We start from the raw sequence: 25,903 nt of genomic DNA, 5'->3' as shown, positions 1-25,903 counted from the left end.
AGGAAGAACTCCCAAGCTGTTGATGTGCTACAACAAAAATGAGCCAATGCTGAGCTGAACACCACATTATTCCTCAGAGGTTGATGATCTATGGAGATATCTTGAAGGCCATGACTAATTTGTGATAAAGACTAGAAGGAGGGAGTAGATTTCCCCAAAAAGTGATACCAGAAGGAGATAATGACATTTGTATTCCCTTTCAATGAATGCATATTGGATTGTTCATCAAAATGTGTGCTTTTCTGTTTCTTCTAGGCATGAATGTGATGAAAGTTTGTTTATATTTAGGAACTCCTGTTTCTTTGTTTTAATTACCATTCCTCTCACCTGTTTCCTTATAGAAATATCAGCCAGATGGATCCAGGAAACCAAACTGGTGTCTTGGAATTCCTCCTCCTGGGCCTCTCAGAGGATCCAGGACTGCAGCCCCTACTTTTTGGACTCTTCCTGACCATGTACCTGGTTACCCTACTCGGAAACCTGTTCATCATCCTGGCTGTCAGCTCTGATCCCCACCTCCATACCCCCATGTACTTCTTCCTCTGCAACCTGTCCTTTTCTGATATTTGTTTCAGTTCCACAATAGTTCCAAAAATGCTGATGAACATTCAGACACAGAACAAAATCATCACCTATGCTGGCTGCATCACCCAGACATCCCTTTTTATGGTTTTTGCGTATTTGGATAATTTCCTCCTAACTGTGATGGCCTATGACCGGTTCGTGGCCATTTGCCACCCCCTGCACTACATAATCATCATGAACCCCCACCTCTGTGGCTTGCTGGTTCTAATCTCTTGGTTGCTCAGTGTCATAATCTCCTGTCTCCATAGTCTGATGTTGTTGCGCCTTTCCTTCTGTACACACACAGAAATTCCACACTTCTTCTGTGACTTTGCTGAGGTCCTCAAGTATGCCTGTTCTGACACTGTCAGCAATTACATTGTGTTGTTTTCTGTGACTGGTTCTCTGGGTGTTCTTCCTCTTGCTGGGATTCTTTTCTCTTACTTTAAGATTATTTCCTCCATATTGAAAATGTCCTCAGCTGGGGGAAAGTACAAAGCTTTTTCTACCTGTGGGTCTCACCTAACAGTTGTTTCCTTATTTTATGGTACAGGGTTAGGGGTATATGTCTATTCTGCCATTGCCCCCTCCTCCCCAAAGGGGGCAATTGCCTCGGTGATGTACACAGTGGTCACCCCCATGTCGAACCCCTTTGTCTACAGCTTGAGGAACACGGACTTGAATGGAGCCCTTAGAAAATTTTCAACAGGCCTTTCTTCTGCCTGTCAAGAGTCATGGATGTTGGAACTGGAGAAGTGCTATGATAAACAAAGTTCAAAACACTGGGAATCAAAAACCTCGAATCTTGGATTTGTTTGACAGTGTACCCTATTTCTCTTTTCCTGAAGCATCATCATTTCAATTTCTTCTGAGTTATATATCCAAAAATAATGGCTTTGAGAACTTCCTTTAGTGACATTTTACAGAAAGAACAACACACTATAAACTCTGTTTAGCACCTTGTCCTTTTTCACCTAGCTACACATATCTTGACTGATGATATTGAACTTTTCCATCGTCTCTTTCAACAGATGTGGTTGATTTGATTCCTGTGTATTCCATCTGGCGAGGTCCATGTGTATAGTCACCATTTATGCTGGTGAAAAAAGGTATTTGCAATGAAGAAGTCATTGGTCTTGCAAAATTCTATCATGTGATCTCGGCATCATTTCTATCAACAAGGCCATATTTTCCAACTACCGATCCTTCTTCTTTGTTTTCAACTTCTGCATTCCAATCACCAGTAATTGTCGATGCATCCTGATTGCATGTTCAATCAATTTCAGACTGCAGAAGCTGGTGAAAATCTTCAATTTCTTCATCTTTGACCTTAGTGGTTGGTGCCTAAATTTGAATAATAGTCGTATTAACTGGTCTTCCTTGTAGGCATATGGATATTATCCTATCACTGACAGCATTGTACTTTAGGACAGATCCTGAATGTTCTTTTTGACTATGAATGCAATGCCATTCCTCTTCAAGCTGTCATTCCCAGCATAGTAGACCATATGATTGTCCGATTCAGAATGAACAATACCAGACCATTTCAGCTCACTAATGCCTAGGATATCGATGTTCATATGTTCCATTTCATTTTTGATGATTTTCAATTTTCTTAGGTTCATACTGTGTACATTCCACATTCTGATTATTAATGGATGTTTGCAGCTGTTTCTTTTCATTTTGAGTCATGCCACATCAGCAAATGAAGGCCCCAAAAGCTTGACTCCATCCACATCATTAAGGTTGACTCTACTTTGAGGAGGCAGTTCTTCCCCAATCATCTTTTGAGTGCCCTCCAACCTGGGGGGCTCGTCTTCCAGCAGACAATGTTCCACTGCTATTCATAAGGTTTTCACTTGTTACTTCTTTTCAGAAGTAGACTGCCGGGTCCTTCTTTCTAGTCCATCTTAGTCTGGAAGCTCAGCTGAAACCTGTCCACTATGGGTGACCCTGCTGGTATCTGAATACCGGTGGCATAACTTCCAGCATCACAGAAACATGCAAGCCACCACAGTATGACAAACTGACAGGAATCAAATCGACTATATCTGTGGAAAAAAATGATGGAGAGGCTCAATATCATCAGTCAGAGTAAGGCCAGGTGCCAATTGTGGAACAGACCATCAATTTCTTATATGCAAGTTCAAGTTGAAAATGCAGAAAATTAGAACAAGTCAATGAGAGCCAAAGTATGACCTTGAGTATATCCCACCTGAATTTAGAGACAACTTCAAGAATAGATTTGATGTGCTGAACACTAATGACCAAAGACCAGGAAAGGTGTGGAATGACATTAAGGACATCATGCATGAAGAAAGCAAGAGGTCATTAAAAAGACAGGAGAGAAAGAAAAGACCAAAATGTGTGTCAAAAGAGACTTTGAAACTTACTCTTGAATGTCGAGCAGCTAAAGCAAAAGGAAGAAATGATGAAGTAAAAGAGCTAAACAGGAGATTTCAAAGTGTGAATCAAGAAGGCAAAGCAAAATATTATAATGACAAGTGTAAAAGCTAGAGATAAAAAACCAAAAGGGAAGAACATGCTCGGCATTTCCGAAGTTGAAAGATCTGAAGAAAAAATTCAAGCCTCAAGTTGCAATAGTGAAAGATTCTATGTGGACAATATTAAGTAATGCAGGAAGCTTCAAAAGAAGTTGGAATGAGTATACAGAGTCATTATACCAAAATGTTTGGTTGATGTTAAACTGCCAGAAGAATGTGGCTTGGAAGAAGTACAGCCAGAATGCTCCTTAGAAGCCAGGATGGTGAGACTTCATCTCACATACTTTGGACATATTATCAGGAGGGATCAATCCCTGGAGAGACATCATCCTTGGTAGAAGCGAAAAAGAGGAAGACCCTTAATGACATGAATTGGCACAGTAGCTGCAAGAATGGGCTCAACAACTGTGAGGATAGCACAGGACCAGATAATGATTTGTTCTGTTGTCCATAAGGTCAGTATGAGTCAGAATCAACTATATAGCCTCTCACACAAAAACAACAATCTTCACGGAAGCAAACTGCCATATCTTTCTCCTGAAGAGGTGCCGTTAGATTCAAACTATCGACCTTTTGGTTAGTAGCCAAGCACTTAACCACTGCACTACTAGGGCTCCTTCAGTGTATACTACATCCTGGTAATTATGTAACCATAACTGCTTATGTATTCAGATGTTACAGTATAATAATTCCCTTTGAAATTATGCATCTTCGTATAAAACAAAAACAAACCCATTGCCGTTGAGTCGATTCTTACAGAGTCATAGCGACTCTGTAAGACAGAGTAGAGCTGCCCTATAGGGTTTCCAAAGAGAACCCTGTGGATCCCAACTGCAGACTTTTTGGTTAGCAGCCATAGCTCTTAACTACTACGCAACAAAGGTTTCCATATCCTCCATTATGTAAAAAAGAAAAAGAAAAAAAACTTTCCCAGACTCCATATTCAGTTTAAGATATGCTTTATCACTCTCCTTCCCTTTCCTGAACAAACATTTGTACAGTAGGATTATACCTGCCCCCTACATTTCCTCAATAATCAATCACCCTTCCTTCAACCACCCTACCTGAATTATTTCTGTCCCTACCCCTTTATTTACAGAGCCAGGAAATAAATGCAGTTTTCTCTAAGATCAACAAAGTCTTCATGTCACTAACTGTAGGTCAAGTAATACTTTCCGGTCCATGTCTTATTAGTTTTTTAACAGCATTAAACCTATTGATCAGTTGGCTTTTCTTCAGATAGAACCTCTTTGCCTCCATAACCTTGAGGCCACCAAGTGACCCATAAAATCTCTAAATATTCTTTAAGGCAAACACTTCCCAGGGTTGGATTTCACTCTAAGATGCATAGTTCCTAGGTCTGGTTCCTTGTAGATGTTAAACTTCCCTCAGGAGACAGCTTGTTACTTTATATCAAACTGAAGACAGAAGAATTGCTCCTTGGAGGAAATAAGTCCATTTCACCCTCCCCCGCCCCAATAGCTGCTTTAAAGAGACAAAATTGGAAGAAAATTTTCCATTTTATCTTCTTAGTACCCAAGGGAACTGAATCATTTAGAGAGTGGAAGGACGATGGAACAATTTTTTTTTTTTTTAAATGAACTCTTAGATTCAACCCCAGAGACTCTGGAAACTTTAAACGTGTCCTCATTGTCCATCACCCTGTAAATATTTGATTTCAGCCTTGGTGAAAATCAAATCGGGCTTCCCAGACACAGGCCACGGAGAAGGGAAACAACTTCAGTGATACCATGAGAAAGAGTTAGAGTGTCACCTTTAGGGCTGGTGGAGTAAGAAGAAAAAGAGGAAAAAAAGTAGGTACTGGGCTTTGTCTCTCTGGTAATGCTTCTGAAACTTCCCGTATTTGTTTAGGAAGGTGAACTCCTTGTACTTTGAAAGCCTTTTAGTTTCCATTGCAGCCAGTCTTCTGCAGCTCTCTTTCTATTTCTTCTTTGTCTTTCTGGAATTTAAAGCCTCCAAGAAGAGTTGCAAATGGCCATTTCTTGAATATGTAATTTGCCAGAAAAGGTCTGATTCAACCAGTTTTGACGTTTTATCTTATCTCTCTCATCAAATGTCAATTCTCCACTCTCTTCTATAAATTGTAGATTGCTGTTAGATTTCCTACACCCAGTAATTTATCCATTACCTACTCGATGAACATCTATTATGCAGGAGGTATTGTCTATTTTATTCCTATTGTGATCGTTTTTTTCCTATATATTCCCTAAGGGTTTTTGCCTAAATGAAAAGTTATTGGTCTCTAAATATTTCTTTAATATCCAGTCAACTTACTGATAGCACTTAAAAGTTGTATTTTTTATGCTATTTCTACTTAGTGTCCACAATATCATCTACAAATAGTATAATTATTTCTGAGGTTTTAGTATTCAGATCCATTTACTATTCCCATCTGACATGTTCAGGAGAATGGCTAAAGTGGGGTTAGTTTGCCTTGGTTTATTTTTGAATTTACCACAAATATTTTAGCACTTTAATGTAGATTATCCTGTTGGCTGTGGTTTTAAAACAGCCATTCTATATTGGGTTCAGGCAAGAGTGGGTAAACAAAGTCACAATCTCTGACTCACAAGTAAACATAAAATTACCCACATAAAAGGGACGTTAAGGAATAGTACCTAATGTTCTGTTTGTGGACCTCACAATCTCTGTCCTTCCTAGCTCTCATCTTCTGCTCTCCAACTCACTGGCCTCTCAAATCCCTTCCATTACAAACCTCACTGCCACACAGGACAACCAACCCTTTTATCCTCTCAGTCTTTTGTGCTTGTCCTTTCCTGACTTGCTCTGATGGACAGTTGGTTACTTATTCTTCTTCTTTCAGCTCAAATGATCCTATTTCAGAAAAGCTTTTCCTACTCATCTCCACAGATTATATTATATGTCCTCAATGATTTTTTTTAAATCTTTTTATTGATTACTATTCTTTATGCATGAATAATAGTATTTTTCTTTTGTGGAAAATGTAAACATTTATTTTCAAATATTAAATTTGATTTTTAATTTTCATTAGTATGACTTGCTGTGTAGAAGTTTTTAATATATTTAATCTAATTTATTCATCTTATTCATTTTAAGTAACTTCACTGATTTTAATACAACACATTCTCAGTCAAGAGCATGTACACAGGAGTACACACATGCCTTGTATTTGATTTTAATGGTTGTGTGCTTTTATTGTCTCCTCTTGTCTATATAGTCCACATGGCCTTTCCTTTTCTTGGAAGAATCCATCTAGCAGGTGGTTTCTGAAAGAGGGAGCCATAGGGATCTTCGCTAACTGGAAGAGGTGCATGGAGGCCAAAAGAGGTAACAGACCTGTTGTGTTTGTAGTCATCACAATTCCATCCTCAATGGCTGCCATGGCTTAAAGGAAATATTGATAAATCATAGATGTGCAAGACGTGATGATAAAAACAGAAGCTCATAATTAGCAACTGTCTACTTATATCGTGGAAACCCTGGTGGTATAGTGGTTAAGAGCTACTACTGCTAACCAAAAGGTTGACAGTTTGAATCCACCAGGCAGTCCTTGGAAACTCTATGGGGCAGTTCTACTCTGAGCTGTAGGACCTCTGTGAGTCAGAATTGACTTGATGGCAACTGATTTTATAGGTTTAGTTAGAGGCACCATACTAGAAAAATTACATGCATCATCTCATTGAATTTACTCATCAATCTCATTATGTAGGAAATATTTACTACTGTCAGTGGGAAGGTGAGTTACCTATAGCTAAGAGAGATTAAGTAACTTTCTCCAGGTCACACAGGTAGTAAGTTGGTAGAAGCAAAATTCTATTCCAGGTAGTATGATTTAAACACTCATTTTTGAAATCACAGATTTATGCTTTAGCTTGAGAGAATTATGCATCTAAAATAATTGTCATAAAAGGAACAGTTTAATAATACATAACCAAACCAAACCCGTTGCTGTAGAGTGGATTCAGACTTACAGCAACCCTACGAGACAGAGCAGAACTGCCCCACAGTGTTTCCAAGGAGTCGCTGGTGGATTCAAACTGCCCATCTTTTGAATAGCAGCCTAGTTCTTAACCACTGCACCACCGAGCTATTATTAATTAGAAGCACTGGTATTGCAGTGGAAAAGCACTTGGCTGCTAACCAAAAGGTCACCTGTTCAAACCCACCAGCTGCTCCATGGGGAGAAAGATGTGACAATCGGCTTCCATAAAGATTGCAGCCTTGAAAGTCCTATGGGGCAGTTCTAATATGTTCTATAGGGTCACTGTGTGTCAGGATCAACTCAATGGGTTTGGGTTTTGTTTTTTGGTATTATTAATTGATATCATTCTGTTCACAAAGGCATTTCTAATCCTCACAAAATAGGTAATGGTAATAACCAGATTTAAAAAAAAAATAAGGTACCAAGAGTTAACTGTTATATCAATAGAATGTGACAGGTCACCTTTAAGACATGGATTTTCCACTCAGATGGCCTTTAATCACTAACGCAGAGTTACCAGAATGAAGGAGGTAAGGGGGTTATCAGGAAAAAGAACATACTTGGGAGATCACATGATATGTTTCCAATTAGCTTGGAAGAATCAAAACAAAGAAGAAATTGGTTCATGTGCACAGATTCAAACAGCAGAATTAGAACCAGTGAATACAAGCTAAAAAGAGAGAGCTTTCTGCTAAATTAAAGGGTCTGAATAATTATACCCATTTAAAATGGAAAAGGACTACCTGTGGCTGAGAGAGTCGCTGCCATTGGAAGAACTCAATAGCAAAAAGGAAGTCATATTGTAAAGGTGATGACTAGCTGAGATGCCAGTTGGCAGTTCATTGAATGTTGCTTTTACTTTCTCCAGCCTACACACTAGCTACATGGAAGCAGGAAACCAAACAAAACTTTCAGAATTTCTCCTGCTGGGCCTCTCAGAGGATTCTGAACATCAGGCCCTCTTTTTTGGACTCTTCCTGTCCATGTACATGGTCGCTGTGCTTGGGAACCTGTTCATCATTCTGGCTGTCAGCTCTGACCCCCACCTCCACACCCCCATGTACTTCTTCCTCTCCAACCTGTCCTTTGTTGACATCTGTTTCATCACCACCACGGTCCCAAAGATGCTGATGAACATCCAGACACAGAGCAAAGACATCTCCTACATAGGATGCCTCACTCAAGTGTATTTCTTCATGATTTTTGCTGGACTGGACAATTTTCTCCTGTCCTTGATGGCCTATGACCGATTTGTGGCCATCTGTCACCCCCTACACTACACAGCCATCATGAACCCCCGGCTCTGTGTCTTGTTGGTTCTGATGTCTTGGGTCATCATTTTCTGGCTTGCTCTGTTTCACATTCTACTGATGTTGTGGTTGAACTTCTGTACAGGTACTAAAATTCCACATTTTTTTTTGTGAACTGGCTCCGATTATTAAATTAGCCTGCTCTGATACCTTCATTGATAACGTCTTCTTGTATGTATCGACTGCCGTGCTGGGTGCGTTTCCCTTCACAGGGATCCTCTTGTCTTATTCTCAGATTGTCTCCTCCTTAATGAGGATGCCCTCTTCTGGGGACAAGTATAAGGCATTTTCCACCTGTGGGTCTCACCTCTCTGTGGTCTTCTTGTTCTATGGGCCAGGCCTTGTGATATACCTCAGTTCTGCTGTAACCCATTCTTCCCAGAAAAGCTCTATTGCCTCAGTGATGTACACTGTCGTCACTCCCATGTTGAACCCCTTCGTATACAGCCTAAGGAATAAGGATGTGAAGGGAGCCCTGGGAAGGCTCCTCTGCAGAGCAGCCTCTTTTCCATGATGATGATTACTGGTCTCAGGGTTAAATGGGCTTCATGGCCCCCAAAGCCAATTATCATCATTTTAAATATCCTGATTCTTTTTTTCTTCCAAAAAGACATGCACCGTTTCTTCCAGTCCCAAAACACCTATGATTTTCCTTTCTATTTGTTAATGTACTACTTTCCCTCAACTCTTTCCTCATTAATTACTTCTGACTCCTATTTACTATATGCTGTTCATAAATTTTTCTTTGATCAGCTTTCTTAGGGCCATTCCTGAAAATGCCAACCTTAGATTTGCAGCATTTATCATGTCAAGTGCTGACATGGTTTCCCCAAAGGTTAATCTCTGGAGCATTGATGCTGTTCATTTTAATTTGGTTACATGTGTGTTTTTCCTTGAAAGAAATAAAATTAAAATCATACAATTGTCATAACCAAGTGCTTCCCACATGCGAACTGTGCTCATTGCTTTACATATATGATTTCATTTAACCATGATAACATTTCTTTGAAATATATTCTTATTCACTCCATTTTTCAGAGGAAGAGCCTCAAATTTAGATGGATTCAAACCTGGCAACTCATCATTGAATTAATACACCTACCTCTTCATAAGAACAATGATGTGGTTTTCAACCTTAAGTGTGGAAATCTAGATTTGATAGATGATTTTTTCAGATGGTTTGTAGTAATATACTGCCTGGGATGTTGATTCATTCTTTGTGGTCCTTCCTTGCTTATTTTCTTTCTTCCTTCTTCTTTACTTTCTCTCTTTCCTTATTTTATTTTGCCTTTATGCCTTGTCATTGCAATTTTAAGATATACTCCCCAAGGTCCAAAAATATGTAGTAATGAATACAATGGAATAAGAGTTGTTCCCTCCCTCACATGGCTTAATTTTCTGGGATTCTCTGGAAGTGTCTTCAGGAATGGTAGTTGCATGCTTGTGGAATGCATTCAGAACTTCCTTTTTTTGACAGGAATATTGGTAGATTGATTCTGTCCAGCGAAAGGTGGAGTGGTAGTTGCTGTCAATGGTCCTCTCACATTCCCTGGATCCTCTTACCATCTTTATTTTGCACACCAGTCTGACTTCCAATGGACAGCACCAGCTGGGACCTACTTTGCCAAATGCTTGGTGGCAGAAGTGACTGAGAATTATGTATTTCCAGGGGCAGGCTTCACTGAGAAGTGTGGGATATATCACCTTACCTGAGGTAATTCTAAGATGAAAACTCTGCTCACTCACTATGGTAGCTGACTCGGTGCAAGTTTTATTGGATATATTTCCTTCCCTGTGTCACTTCTCTCTCCCATCCATATTCCTTGCTCCTTCAAGTAAATTGCTTGCACTTGAATCCTTGTCTCAGTGTCTGCTTCTGCAAGAACCAAAACTAAGACAGTTGATGAAAACTGAGGAGTATTAAGGGAGTCATGAAAGGAACTGGAGACTTTGAGGTCAAAACAAAACTAAAAAAAATAGGAAAGAAACAATTAACTGAAAAATCATAATTTTTTAGTGACAAAGTCTTTTCTGACGTGGCTTCAATTCACTGATTCCATTAAGTTGAATCAAATGTGTATTTCTTTCTTTTTTTCTTGTGCCTTAGATGAAGGTTTACAGAGCAAATTAGTTTCTCATTAAACAATTAATACACATATTGCTTTGTGACATTGGTTGCTATCCCCACACCTTGTCAATACTCTCTCCTTCTCAACCTTAGGTTTCTCATTATCGGCTTCCCTGTCACCTCCTGCCTTCTCATCCTTGCCTCTGGGTTGGTGTGGCCCTTTAGCCTTCTTTTGTTTTATGGTCTTTTTTTTTTTTTTTTTTTTAGTCTTTGGCTGAAAGGTGAACATCAGGAGTGACTTCAGTGTTGACGTCAAAGAGTGTCCACTGACCATACTCTCGGGTTTTTCCAGTCTCCATAAGACCAGTAAGTCTGATCTTTTTTTGTGAGTTAGAATTTTGTTCTACAGTTTTCTCCAGCTCTGCTTGGGACCCTCTTTTGTGATCCCTGTCAGAGCAGTCAGGGGTGGCAGCTTGGCACTCAAATGTGTATTTCTTATCTACTATGTACAATTTGAGAAAGAGACTGGAGAGGTATAAAAAAAGAAAACAAAAAAAAGATTTCAAATTAAGAGTGGTAAGCATAATCATATTCATGTGTAGTAGCAACTACTGTAAAAAAATATTTTCAACTCACCTTGAATAATTCTGTGGAAAACTTCCTGAAAATTTGTTTTTAACAACTTCAGTGAGGTATCATTTATGTTCCATAAAATCAACCCAATATTGTAATTCAGTGGTTTACATAAATTCATTTAGTTGTATACTCATCATCCCAATCCAGTTTTAGAAAGTCATGTACTACAAAGACACAGACATTTGGTCAGAAGAGTCTTAGATTGTGTTGAGTATGTGGTATCCCCAGTGATATAGAAGTCAGGCAATGCTCCAGGTCCTGTCAAAAAGCTTCCATAAATATTGTATAAAGCAATATTTTATATCGTTTTCCTAGTCTCCTCCAGTAACTACCTTCTTTCTATAACTATATAGGAAACAGATAAGGAGAGTGCCCTCCTGTTCTTTGTTTTTTTTTTTTTTTTTTGTATTGAATGGTTTATTAAAACAACTCCAGAGTTCTAGATTTATCTTAAAAGACTTGTTGCCTAAAATGTACTTATCATTGGGACTGCTTCCTAATAGTATTTGGAATACATTAGTGTATTTGTAAACATTTAATTACATCGTGGAGAACATCTATCCTGCTTGTTTTATTTTCAATCTTAGGCTTCCAGGAGAATTGTTGATGTTGTTAGGTGCTGTTCAGTCAGTTCTGACTCATAGCGACCCTATGTACAACAGAATGAAACACTGCCCAGTCCTGCACCATTCTCACAATCGTTGTTATACTTGAGCCCATTGTTGCATCCACTGTGTCAGTCCATCTGGTTGAGGGTCTTCATCTTTTTTGATGATCCACTATTTTACCAAGCATGATATCCTTCTCCAGAGATATAAAAGAGATTAAACAAGCAATCAAAAAGGAGCGACGGGGAAGATAGACCCCACATCAGATGAAGATTGCCCAGGAGCAGAAGCTCAAAGAGATAAGGACATTTCTCCAGAGCTGACAGAAAAAGCCTTCCCTAGAGCTGGCACTCTGAATTCCTATCTCTAGCCTCCTAAAGAACAGGCTCTTCAATGCAGAGTAGCTGAAGTGAAAGGAAGAAATGATGAAGTAAAAGAGCTGAACAGAGTATTTCAAAGAGTGTCTTGAGAAGTCAAAGTAAACTATTATAATGAAATGTGCAAAAACCTGGAGATAAGGAAACAAAAAAGGGAAGAATATGCTCAGTATTTCTCAAGCTGAAAGAACTGAAGAAAAAACTCTAGCCTCAACTTTCAATATTGAATAATTCTATGCAGAAAATATTAAACGAAACAGAAACCATCAAAAGAAAGTGGAAAGAATACATACAATCACTGCACCAAAAAGAATGGGTTGATGTTCTACTATTTAAAGAGGTAGCATACAGTCAAGAACCCATGGTACTTAAGGAAGAGGTCCAAGCTGCACTTAAGGCATTGGCAAAAACAAGGTTCCAGAAATTGACAGAATACCAATTAAGACATTTCAACAAATGTTTGCAGCCCTGGAAGTGTTCATGAGTTTATGCCAAGAAATTTGGAATCAGCTAACTAGCCAACTGACTAGAAGAGATCCATATTGTACCCATTCAAAGGAAAATGATCTGACAGAATGTGGAGATTATTGAACAATATCATTAATATCACACTCAAGTAAAATTTTGCTGAAGATCAGTCAAAATTGGTTGGAATAGTATATCGACAGGAAACTGCCAGAAATTCAAGCCGGATTCAGAAGAGGACATGGAATGAAGGATATCATTGCTGTCAGATAGATCCTGGCTGAAAGCAGAAAAGACCAGAAAGATGCTTACCAGTATTATGCAAAGGCATTCAACTGTGTGGATCATAACAAATTATGGATAATATTGTGAATAATAGGAATTCCAGAACACTTAATTGTGCTCATAAGGGAACTGTAGATAGATTAAGAGGCAGTCATTCCAACAGAACAAGGGGATACTGCGTGGTTTAAAGTCAAGAAACCAAAGCATGCCATTGCACTGGGCAAATCTGCTGCAAAAGATCTCTTTTAGGCGTTAAAAGCAAAAATGTCACTTTAAGGAGTAAGGTGTGCCTGAGGAAGCCATGGTGCTTTCAATTGCCTCATATGCTTGTGAAAGCTGAACAATGAATAAGGAAGATCAAAAAAGAATTGATGCCTTTGAATTACAGTGTTGGCGAAGAATATTGAATATACCATGGACTGCCAGAAGAACAAACACATCTGCCTTGGAAGAAGTCCAGCCAGAATACTCATTAGAGGCAAAGATGGCAAGACTTTGTCTCATATACTTTGAACAAGTTATCAGGCGAGGCCAGTCCCTGAAGAAGGACGTCATGCTTGATAAAGTGGAGAGTCAGCAAAAAAGAGGAAGATTTTCAACAAGATGGATCAACTCAGTGGCTGCAATAATAGACTCAAGCATAAAAATGATTGTGAGAATGGTGCAGGACCGGGCAGTGTTTCATTTTGCTGTACACAGGGTGGCTATGAGTCAGAACTGACTCTGTGGCACCTAACAACAATAAATTTCTGTTTGTTAAAGCCACCTACTTGTGGTATTTCTGTTATTGCACCACTAGATAACAAAGACAGTAACATTAGTGGAGCATTTACTAAGTAACTGATAATATTCTAAGGCAATGGTTCTCAACCCTGGCTGTTCTTTAGGATGGCCGAGGGGATTCACAGGTAGAGAGCTTAAATTGATTGGTTCTAGGCTGTATCCACTGCCCTAGTGGTACAGTGATTGAGAGTGACGGCTGCTAACTGAAAGGCTGTATCCAGGTCATCAGTATATTTTAAAAGATCCACAGCAATTACAAGGTAAATCAGGATTGAGAACCACTGGTCTAAGTACTTTATATGTATCTTTTAATCTAATATCTCAATAGGCTCAATTAATATCCATTTTTACAGATGTGCAAACCATCCAGGTGTTTGTCATATTATTCTGCTATTTTTCCTTTGCGTTTTCCCAAATTAGATCATATTGGACTTGCCAAGAGAAATGAAAAACTGAGTTGTCTTCAAGGAGCTGACATTAGAACTACAATCTTCATATCAGGAAAAAGCTCTTCATAAATAGGCATAAAAGGGCTGACTTTAGAATCTCCCTGTTTTTAAATTCTTGAACTCTAACTAAAAGAAGTGTATTTGATGAGGGCCTATTATTCACTAATGTTTAGGATTAGAAACATATTTAAGAGCTTTTACAAAGCCATTAGGGTCTCTGGGTGGCACAAACAGTTTGAAATTGGCTGCTAACCTAAAAGTTGATAGTTCGAACTTATCCAGTGGCACAGCAGAAGAAAGGTCTGGTGATCTGTTTCTGTAAAGAATACAGCTAAGAGAATCCTATGAAGCAGTTCTATTCTGTAACACACGGAGTTACCACAAATTGGAACCAACAAGAGGGCAATGTGATTGGTTTGGTTTTTGGTTTTACCAATCTGTTAGAGATAGAGACAATAAAAAAAAGCAAATTCAACACCAGATATTTTCCTGAGATTGTGTAATGTTGATACAATTAATCCTGCATAAAATGAAAAAAGGAAACACAGCATTTCTTAAAAGTTAATTATCATTTAATCATTGGTGGCATTGTACACTAATGTTGTATTTGGGATCCGTGATGATTTTTTGCATTTAACAAAAACATAGTTCTCAAAATTTGATGTTCACTGTAGCCAATGGTTAGAATTTAATTTGAAAAGGCTTTTAAAAGATGGCCTATATATTAGGATAAGCACTTATCTCCATGGAAGATGGATGACAGAAAAACAAAAGAATGAAAAAATCTGTGAAGATAATTGGCATGTAAACATGCTCTCTGAATATGAATATTTTATTTTGTTGTTGTTAGGTGCTGTCCAGTCAGTTCTGACTCGTAGTGACCTTATGTACAACAGAATGAAACACTGCCGGTCCTGTGCCATCCTCACAATTGTTTTTATGCTTGAGCCCATTGTTGCAGCCACTGTGTCAATCCATCTTGTTGAAGGTTTTCCTCTTTTTCACTGACCCTCTACTTTACCAAGCATCATGTCCTTCTCCAAGAACTGATCACTCCTGATAACAAGTCCAAAATACATGAGATGAAGTCTCACCATCCTTGCCTTTAAGGAGCATTCTGGGTGTACTTATTCTAAGGCAGATTTGTTAGTTGTTTTGGCAGTTCACGGTATATTCAAAATTCTTCACCAACACCATAATTCAAAGGTGTCAATTCTTCCTCAGTTTTCCTTATTTATTGTCCGGCTTTCTAATGTATCTGAAATGATTGAAAACATCATGGCTTTGGTCAGGTGGGCCTTAGTTGTCAAGGGGACGTCTTTGTTTTTTAACACTTTAAAGAGGCCTTTTGTAGCAGATTTGCCCAATGCAATGTGTCATTTGATTACTTGACTGCCCTTTCCATGGGTGTTGATTATGGATCCTTGACAACTTCAATCTTTTCTTCATTTATCATGATATTCCTTATTGATCCAGCTGTGAGGAATTTTGTTTTCTTTATGTCGAAGTGTAACTCATACTGAAGCCTGTAGTCTTTGATTTTCATCAGTATGTGATTCAAGTCTTCGATTTTAGCAAGCAAGGTTGTGTCATCTGCATATCACAGGTTGTTAATAAGTCTTCCTTCAATCCTGATGTCCCGTTCTTCTTCATATAGTCCAGCTTCTTGGATTATTTCCTCAGCATACAGACTGAATAAGTATGATGCAAAGATAAAACCCTGATACACAACTTTCCTGACTTTAAACCACGCAGCATCCCCTTGTTCTGTTTGAATGACTGTCTCTTGATCTGTGTACAAGTTCCTCATAAGCACAATTAAGTGTTCTGGAATTCCCATTTTTTACAATGTTGTCCATAATTTGGCGTGTTCCACACAGTCAAATGTCTTTGCATACTCAATAAAATACAGGTAAACATTTTTCCTTGGTTAATATTAATTAATGGAGGAGGGTCAGATTTCTTTTTTGCAAATGCCTGTTTAAACTATGGAAGACATTTCTTAGACTACTGAGTTAAGGATTGATAATATTTTATTAATTCAAGTTGTACTAAGTTAGGATCAGTAGGCAATGTAGGGAAGGATCATAGTCCTTCCAGTAATTATTTCATAAGGTATAAGTTTATGAGATCCAAGAGTAGTACTTCTTAAGTTTAGAAGGACTAAGGGAGAACTTTCCCCCACCCATCTGCCAGTTTGTCATACTGTGGGGGCTTGTGTGTTGCCAGGATGCTGGAAGCTATGCCATCGGTATTCAATTACCGGCAGGGTCATCCATGGTGCACAGGTTTCAGCTGAGCTTCCAGGCTAAGACAGCCTAGGAAGAAGGACCCAGTGGTCTACTTCTGAAACGAACTGGCCAGTGAAAATCTTATGAATAGCAGCGGAACATTGTCTGGTATAGTGCCAGAAGATGAGCCCCTCAGGATGGAAGGCACTCAAAATACAACTGGGAAAGAGCTGTCTCCTCAAAGTAGAGCTGACCTTAATGATGTATATGTAGTCAAGCTTTCAGGACCTTTATTTGCTGGCTTGGCACGACTCAAAATGGAAGAAACATCTGCAAATATCTATTAATAATTAGATTATGGAATATATAAGGTATGAAAATAGGAAAATTGGAAATAAAAAATGAAATGGAACACATAAATATTGATATCCTAGGCATTAGTGAGCTGAAATGGATTGGTATGGTCCATTTTGATCTGGATGATCATATGATCTACTATGACTGGAATGACTAACTGAAGAGGAATGATATCACATTCATCACCAAAAAGAACATTTCAAGATCTCTCCTGAAGTACTTATGCCTCCAAGGAAGACCAGTTAATACGACTATTAGTCAAAGTTACACACCAACACCAGAAGTCAAAGATGAAGAAATCGAAGATTTTTAGCTGCTTCTGCAGTCTGAAATTAATCAAACATGCAATCTGTTTGCACTGATAATTACTGGTGACTGGAATGCGAGTTGAGTTAGAGACAAAGAAGAAAGATCTGTAGTTGGAAAATATGGCCTTGGTGATAGAAATGATGCCAGAGACCGAATGATAGAATTTTGCAAGACCAACAAAGTCTTCATTGCAAATACCTTTTTTCAACAACAAAGACAACCATACACATGGTCCTGGCTGAATGGGATACACAGGAATCAAATCGACTACATCCATGGACAGAGAAGATGCAAAAGATCAATATCCTCAGTGAGAATAAGGCTGGGGCAGACTCCAGAACAGACCACCAATTGCTCATATGCAAGTTCAAGTTGAAGCTGAAGAAAATTGGAACAAGTCCACAAGAGCCAAAGTATGACCTTGAATATATCCCACCTGAATTTAGAGACCATCTCGAGAATAAATTTGATGCATTGAACCCTAATGACCGAAGACCAGATGAGTTGTGGAATGTTGTCAAACACATCATGTGAAGAAAGCAAGAGGTGATTAAAAAGACAGGAAAGAAAGAAAAGATCGAAATGGATGCCAGAAGAGACTCTGAAACTTGCTCATGAACACCGAGTAGCTAAAGCAAACAGAAGAAATGATGAAGTCAAGGAGCCGAACAGATTTCAAAGGATGGCTCAAGAAGACAAAGTAAAATATTCGTGCAAAACATGGAGATAGAAAATCAAAAGAGAAAAACACTGTAGACATTTCTCAAGCTGAAAGAACTGAAGAAAAATTTCAAGCCTTCAGTTGTGATATTGAAGGACTCTACTGGGAAAATATTAAAACAGAGGAAGCATCAAAAGAAGATGGAAGGGGGGACCAAGATGGCTGACTAGGTAGACGCTACCTCGGATCCCTCTTGCAACAAAGACTTGGAAAAACAAGTGAATCGATCACATACATGACAATCTACAAACCCTGACCAACAAACACAGATTTAAAGAGTTGACCTGAGTGACAGAGACCGTGAACGAACAACTACGGGGAAGCAGCGACTGTTTTCGGAGCCTGGAGCCAGCGTCCCAGTCAGGTAACCTTCGCGCCAGGCTTTGGACCGGGTGCAGGGGGGGCTGAGCACAACATCCTGTGACGGCACAAACACGGGGCACAGCCCTGCCCCCCTGAACTGACCCCAGGAGGGGGCCCAGCTGGTCTGTGCAGGCGGCACGGCGAAGTGGCTGGCAGGAGGAGAAGTCGCCAGGAGGCAGCGACTGGTTTTGGAGCCAGGAGTGCAGCGTCCCAGGTGGGGAACTTTGGTGCCGGGCTTTGGATTGGGCACAGGGGAGCTGAGCACCACATCCTGTGATGGTGCAAACACGGGGCGCAGCCCCAGCCCCCTGAACTGACACGGGGGGGCCCAGCCGGTCCACGCGAGTGGCACGGCAACGCAGCTGGCGGGAGGAGAAGTCACCGGGAGGCAGCGACTGTTTTTGGAGCCGGGAGTGCAGCGTCCCAGCCAGGGAACCTTGACGTTGGGCTTTGGACTGGCAGCGGAGGAACTGGCTGCGGCTTCTGCGGGCCTGACCCTCTGGGGCAATCTCTATCCAGCCAGCACACATAGGTGACACGCCCCTCGGGAATCTCAGATAAAATAATCATCCCAAGCAAGATAAGTAACTTTGTCTATATGCCGGGGTGCTACTTTCTGCTGTTTTTCTGAACCCTCCCCTCCCCTTCCCAGGCGGCTGCATTAACATTGGAATTTCCTGAGCCAGAGGGAGAACTGCTCCGTGGTTTTTCTTTTCCCTTTTTTTTTTGGTCTTTTCCTAACCCATTGTTCCGGCCTGAGAGAAGCAACCACAAAAAAAGCCAGGGACCAAAATTCCTTCCCTAATTGGACTAAAAACACAGAATCAGCTCCAGACAAGCATATGTGATCCACAGTCTCAGGCTTTCATCCCTACAGGGAACAAGGTGACTATTATAATGCAAAGGCATTTCTGATTGGGATCTGCCTGCATTTGTTTTAGCAGATTTCCTGGAAAGACAAGTTTCCCAGGTCTGATAACTCTGTGTATTCAACAGAGCCCTCATTGACCCACAACAGGGAACTGAGGGCTGAAGCTCCCTCCAGACCACCTAGCCTCCTGCCTTAGGGGTCTAAGGAGGGTGACACTTACCAATCTGTAGAGGTATTTGCATTGGAGGCCTAAGGTACAGCTGCAGAGCCCACCCACCAATGTGCTTTAGGAATAGAGACACACCTACCTCACTGACACTTGGGGGAAGCCTGTCAGGATCCTGCCCCCCCCGGAGTGTGAACCCCAGCTGCTACTAGAATCTGGTGCACACAACTATCACCACTACTTCTCGAGGTGGATAGATGACAGGGTACATCACATACTTGATGATCCAGAATCAGATTCTACTCAAGAATAGTGAATGGACTCAGGCATATACATCTGGTAAGAGCCCAAACCAGCTGGTAATAGGTCATAAGTAAGTCAAGGGCTACAACAATCAAGACAGCACAATCTAGTAGCCCATCCACGTATATTGAAAGAACACAAAACAAAATAATACTCAGTGAGCAAATATAGAATAAATCACTACAATAACTTAGTGATGGCTCGGAGACAGCAGTTGATATCAAACTGCATAAAGAAGCAGACCATGACTGCTTCTACAACCCCCCAAACAAAAGAATCAAAATCTTTCCCAAATGAAGATACAATCCTGGAATTATCAGATACAGAATATAAAAAACTAATTTACAGAATGCTTCAAGACATTCAGGGATGACCTCAGAAATGAAATAAGGCAATCTGCAGAAAAAGCCAAGGAACACACTGATAAAACAGTTGAAGAACTCAAAAAAGATTATTCAAGAACATAGTGGAAAAATCAATAACTTACAAGAATCCATAGAGAGACAGCATTCAGAAATCCAAAAGATTAACAATAAAATTACAGAATTAGACAACGCAATAGGAAGTCAGAGGAGCAGACTCGAGCAATTAGAATGCAGAGTGGGAAATCTGGAGGACCAGAGAATTAACACCAACGTAGCAGGAAAAAAAATTAGATAAAAGAATTTTTAAAAAAATGAAGAAACCCTGAGAATCATGTGGGACTATATCAAGAAGGAAAACTTGTGTGTGTTTGGAGTCCCAGAACAGGGAGGGATAACAGAAAACACAGAGAGAATAGTTGAAGATCTGCTGACAGAAAACTTCCCTGACATCATGAAAGACGAAAGGATATCTATTCAACATGCTCATTGAACCCCATTTAAGATTGATCCAAAAAAAAAAAAAAAAAACCAAGACATATTATCATCAAACTTACCAAAACCAAAGATAAAGAGAAAATTTTAAAAGCAGCCAGGGAGAAAAGAAAGGTTTCCTTCAAGGGAGAATCAATAAGAATAAGTTCAGACTACTCAGCAGAAACCATGCAGGCAAGAAGGCAATGGGATGACATATCCAGAGCACTGAAGGAGAAAAACTGCCAGCCAAGGATCATATATCCAGCAAAACTCTCTCTGAAATACGAAGGCGAAATTAAGATATTTACAGATAAACACAAGCTTAGAGAATTTGCAAAAAACCAAACCAAAGCTACGAGAAATACTAAAGGAAATTGGTCAGAAAACCAATAATATCAGATACCAGCACAACACAAAGTCACAGAACAGAACATCCTGATATCAACTCAAATAGGGAAAACACAAAAACAAATTAAGATTAATTAAAAAAAAATGCTCAAAACAGGGAATCATTGAAGTCAATACGTAAAAGATCACAATAATCAAACAGAGGGACTGAATACAGGAGGCATAGAACTGCCATATGGAGAGGGATACAAGGCGGTATAGGACAATACAAGTTAGGTTTTTACTTAGAAAAATAGGGATGAATATTAAGGTAACCACAAAGAGGTAAAACAACTCCATAACTCAAAATAAATCCAAAAAAAGTAATGACTCAGCAAACATAAAGTCTAATACTATGAAAATGAGGAACACACAATTTACAACGAAAAACGTCTCAGCACAAAAAAGTAAGTGGAAAAATGAAATTGTCTACAACACACATAAAAAGGCATCAAAATGACAACACTAAACACATACTTATCTATAATTACGCTGAATGTAAATGGACTAAATGCACCAATAAAGAGACAGAGAGTCTCAGACTGGATAAAGAAACAAAATCCGTCTATATGCTGCCTACAAGAGACGCACCTTAGACTTAGAGACACAAACAAACTGAAACTCAAAGGATGGAAAAAATATATCAAGCAAACATTAAGCAAAAAAGAAGAGGAGTAGCAATATTAATTTCTGACAAAATAGACCTTAAACTTAAGTCCACCACAAAGGATAAAGAAGGACACTACATAATGATAAAAGGGACAATTGACCAGGAAGATATAACCATATTAAATATTTATGCACCCAATGACAGGGCTACAAGATACATAAATCAAATTTTAACAGAACTGAAAAGTGAGATAGACACCTCCACAATTATAGTAGGAGACTTCAACACACCACTTTCGGAGAAGGACAGGACTTCCAGTAAGAAGCTCAATAGAGACACGGAAGACCTAATTACAACAATCAACCAACTTGACCTCATTGACTTATACAGAACTCTCCACCCAACCGCTGCAAAGCATACTTTTTTTCTAGCGCACATGGAACATTCTCTAGAATAGACCACATATTAGGTCATAAAACAAACCTTTGCAGAGTCCAAAACATCGAAATATTACAAAGCATCTTCTCAGACCACAAGGCCATAAAAGTGGAAATCGATAACGGAAAAGAAATCAAATACATGGAAACTGAACAATACACTCCTGAAAAAAGACTGGGTTATAGAAGACATTAAGGAGGGAATAAGGATATTCATAGAATGCAATGAGAATGAAAATACTTCCTATCAAAACCTCTGGGACACAGCAAAAGCAGTGCTCAGCGGACAATTTATATTGATAAATGCACACATACAAAAAGAAGAGCTAAAATCAGAGAACTGTCCCGACAACTTGAACAAATAGAAAGCGAGCAACAAAAGAATCCATCAGGCACCAGAAGAAAACAAATAATAAAAATTAGAGCTGAACTAAATGAATTAGAGAACAGAAAAACAATTGAAAGAATTAACAAAGCCAAAAGCTGGTTCTTCGAAAAAGTTAACAAAATTGATAAACCATTGGCCAGACTGACTAAATACAGGACAGGAAAGAAATAAGAAACAAGATGGGCCACATCACAACAGACCCAACTGAAATTAAAACAATCCTATCAGATTATTACGAAAAATTGTACACTAACAAATTTGCAAACCTAAAGGTAATGGATGAATTCCTGGAAAAACACTACCTACCTAAACTAACACAATCAGAAGTAGAACAACTAAATAGACCCATAACAAAAAAAGAGATTGAAACGATAATCAGAAAACTCCCAACAAAAAAATCCTCTGGCCCTGACGGCTTTACTGCAGAGTTCTACCAAACTTTCAGAGAAGAGTTAACACCACTACTGCTGAAAGTATTTCAAAGCATAGAAAATGACGGAATACTACCTAACTCATTCTATGAAGCCACCATTTCCCTGATACCAAAACCAGGTAAAGACATCACAAAAAAAGAAAATTACAGACCTATATCCCTCATGAACATAGATGCAAAAATCCTCAACAAAATTCTAGCCAATAGAATTCAACAACATATCAAAAAAATAATTCACCACGACCATGTGGGATTTATACCAGGTATGCAAGGCTGGTTTAATATTAGAAAAACCATTAATGTAATCCACCATATAAATAAAACAAAAGACAAAAACCACATGATCTTATCAATTGATGCAGAAAAGGCATTTGACAAAATCCAACACCCATTCATGATAAAAACTCTCAGCAAAATAGGAATTGAAGGAAAATTCCTCAACATAATAAAGGGCATCTGTACAAAGCCAACAGCCAGCATCACTCTAAGTGGAGAGAACCTGAAAGCATTTCCCTTGAGAACGGGAACCAGACAAGGATGCCCTTTATCACCGCTCTTATTCAACATTGTGCTAGAAGTCCTAGCCAGAGCAATTAGGATAGACAAAGAAATAAAGGGCATCTGGATTGGCAAAGAGGGAGTAAAATTATCTCTATTTGCAGATGACATGATCTTATACACAGAAAACCCTAAGGAATCCTCCAGAAAACTACTGAAACTAATAGAAGAGTTTGGCAGAGTCTCAGGGTATAAGATAAACATACAAAAATCACTTCGATTCCTCTACATCAACGAAAAGAACACTGAAGAGGAAATAACCAAATCAATACCATTCACAGTAGCCACCAAGAAGATAAAATACTTACGAATAAATCTTACCAAAGATGTAAAAGACTTATACAAAGAAAACTACAAAGTACTACTACAAGAAACCAAAAAGGACCTACTTAACTGGAAAAACATACCTTGCTCATGGATAGGAAGATTTAACATAGTAAAAATGTCTATTCTACCAAAAGCCATCTATAGATAGAATGCCCTTCTGATCCAAATTCCAATGTCATTTTTTAATGTGTTGGAGAAACAAATCACCAACTTCATATGTAAGGGAGAGAAGCCTCAGATAAGTAAAGCATTACTGAAAAAGAAGAAGAAAGTGGGAGGCCTCACTCTACCTGATTTCAGAACCTATTATACAGCCACAGTAGTCAAAACAACCTGGTGCTGGTACAATAACAGGCACATAGACCAACGTAACAGAATTGAGAACCCAGATATAAATCCATCCACATATGAGCAGCTGATATTTGACAAAGGCCCAATGTCAGTTGACTGGGGAAAAGATAGCCTTTTTAACAAATGGTGCTGGCATAACTGGATATCCATTTGCAAAAAAATGAAACAGGACCCATACCTCACACCATGCACAAAAACTAACTCCGAGTGGATCAAAGACCTAAACATAAAGACTAAAACGATAAAGATCATGGTAGAAAAAATAGGGACAACCTTAGGAGCCCTAATACAAGGCATAAACAGAATACAAAACATTACCAAAAATGATGAAGAGAAACCAGATAACTGGGAGCTCCTAAAAATCAAACACCTGTGCTCATCTAAAGACTTCACCAAAAGAGTAAAAAGGCCACCTACAGACTGGGAAAGAATTTTCAGCTATGACATCTCCGACCAGCACCTCATCTCTAAAATCTATATGATTCTGTCAAAACTCAACCACAAAAAGACAAACGACCCAGTCAAGAAGTGGGCAAAGGATACGAACACACATTTCACTAAAGAAGATATTCAGGCAGCCAACAGATACATGAGAAAATGCTCCCGATCATTAGCCATTAGAGAAATGCAAATTAAAACTAGGATGAGATTCCATCTCACACCAACGAGACGGGAATTAATCCAAAAAACACAAAATAATAAATGTTGGAGAGGCTGCGGAGAGATTGGAACTCTCATACACTGCTGGTGGGAATGTAAGATGGTACAACCACTTTGGAAATCCATCTGGCGTTATCTTAAACAGTTAGAAATAGAACTACCATACAACCCAGAAATCCCACTGCTCGGAATATACCCTAGAGATACAAGAGCCTTCACACAAACAGATATATGCACACCCATGTTTATTGCAGCTCTGTTTACAATAGCAAAAAGCTGGAAGCAACCAAGGTGTCCATCAACGGATGAATGGGTAAATAAATTGTGGTATATTCACACAATGGAATACTACGCATCGATAAAGAACAGGGACGAATCTCTGAAACATCTCATAACATGGAGGAATCTGGAAGGCATTATGCTGGGCGAAATGAGTCAGAGGCAAAAGTATAAATATTGTATAAGACCACTATTATAAGATTTTGAGAAATAGAAAAAACTGAGAAGAACACATACTTTTGTGGTTACGAGGGGGGGAGGGAGGGAGGGAGGGAGAGGGTTTTTTATTGATCAATCAGTAGATAAGAACTGCTTTGGGTGAAGGGAATGACAACACTCAATACAAGGAATGTCAGCCCAATTGGACTGGACTAAAAGCAAAGAGGTTTCCGGGATAAAATGAATGCTTCAAAGGTCAGCGGACCAGGGGCTGGGGTCTGGGGAACATGGTTTGAGGGGACTTCTAAGTCAATTGGCAATATAATTCTATTATGAAAACATTCTGCATCCCACTTTGAAATGTGGCGTCTGGGGTCCTAAATGCTAACAAGCAGCCATCTAGGATACATCAATTGGTCTCAACCCACCTGGAGCAAAGGAAAATGAAGAACACCAAGGTCACACAACAACTAAGAACCCAAGAGACAGAAAGGGCCACATGAACCAGAGACCTACATCATCCTGAGACCAGAAGAACTAGTTGGTGCCCGGCCGCAATCGATGCCTGCCCTGTCAGTGAGCACAACAGAGAACTCCTGAGGGAGCAGGAGATCAGTGAGATACAGACACCAAATTCTCATAAAAAGACCTTACTTAATGGTCTGACTGCGACTAGAGGAATCCCGGCGGCAATGCTCCCCAGACCTTCTGTTGGCACAGGACAGGAACCATCCCCGAAGACAACTCATCAGACATGAAAGGGACTGGTCAGTGGATGGGAGAGAGATGCTGATGAAGAGTGAGCTAATTAAATCAGGTGGACACCGGAGAGTGTGTTGGCAACTCTTGACTGGAGGGGGGATGGGAAGATAGAGAGAGAGGGAAGAGGGCAAAATTGGCACGAAACGAGAGACTGAAAGGGTTGACTCAATAGTGGGAGAGCAAGTGGGAGAAGGGAGTAAGATGCATGTAAACTTACATGTGACAGACTAATTGGAATTGTAAATGTTCACTTGAAGCTTAATAAAAGTTAATTAAAAAAATGTTCAGGAGAATGACTAAAGTGGGATTAGATTGCCTCAGCTTATTCATGAATTTAGTACAAATATTTTATTGTTTT

General features: G+C 39.3%; 1 protein-coding gene and 1 pseudogene across 1 annotated transcript; both read left to right on the top strand.

Moving 5' to 3' along the window:
- The first annotated feature begins 354 nt into the window (after window positions 1-354).
- On the top strand, window positions 355-1,383 carry LOC126071092 (olfactory receptor 7A10-like). The gene has a single exon (XM_049875380.1). It carries the CDS (start codon window positions 355-357, stop codon window positions 1,381-1,383), a length of 1,029 nt encoding a protein of 342 aa, XP_049731337.1.
- Window positions 1,384-7,937: 6,554 nt separating this feature from the next.
- LOC126074041 (olfactory receptor 7D4-like) lies at window positions 7,938-8,877 on the top strand (annotated as a pseudogene).
- Window positions 8,878-25,903: the final 17,026 nt, after the last annotated feature.

Source organism: Elephas maximus, chromosome 3 (genome assembly GCF_024166365.1).
Source record: "Elephas maximus indicus isolate mEleMax1 chromosome 3, mEleMax1 primary haplotype, whole genome shotgun sequence".
NCBI classification, from domain to species: Eukaryota; Metazoa; Chordata; class Mammalia; order Proboscidea; family Elephantidae; genus Elephas; species Elephas maximus.
The sequence above is the reverse complement of the archived record's forward strand: the minus strand, read 5'-3'. Positions and strand labels throughout refer to the sequence as shown.

Bases quoted from the DNA above. Each gene is read 5' to 3' on its own strand.
- LOC126071092 (XM_049875380.1), top strand. From the start codon at position 355: ATGGATCCAGGAAACCAAACTGGTGTCTTGGAATTCCTCCTCCTGGGC.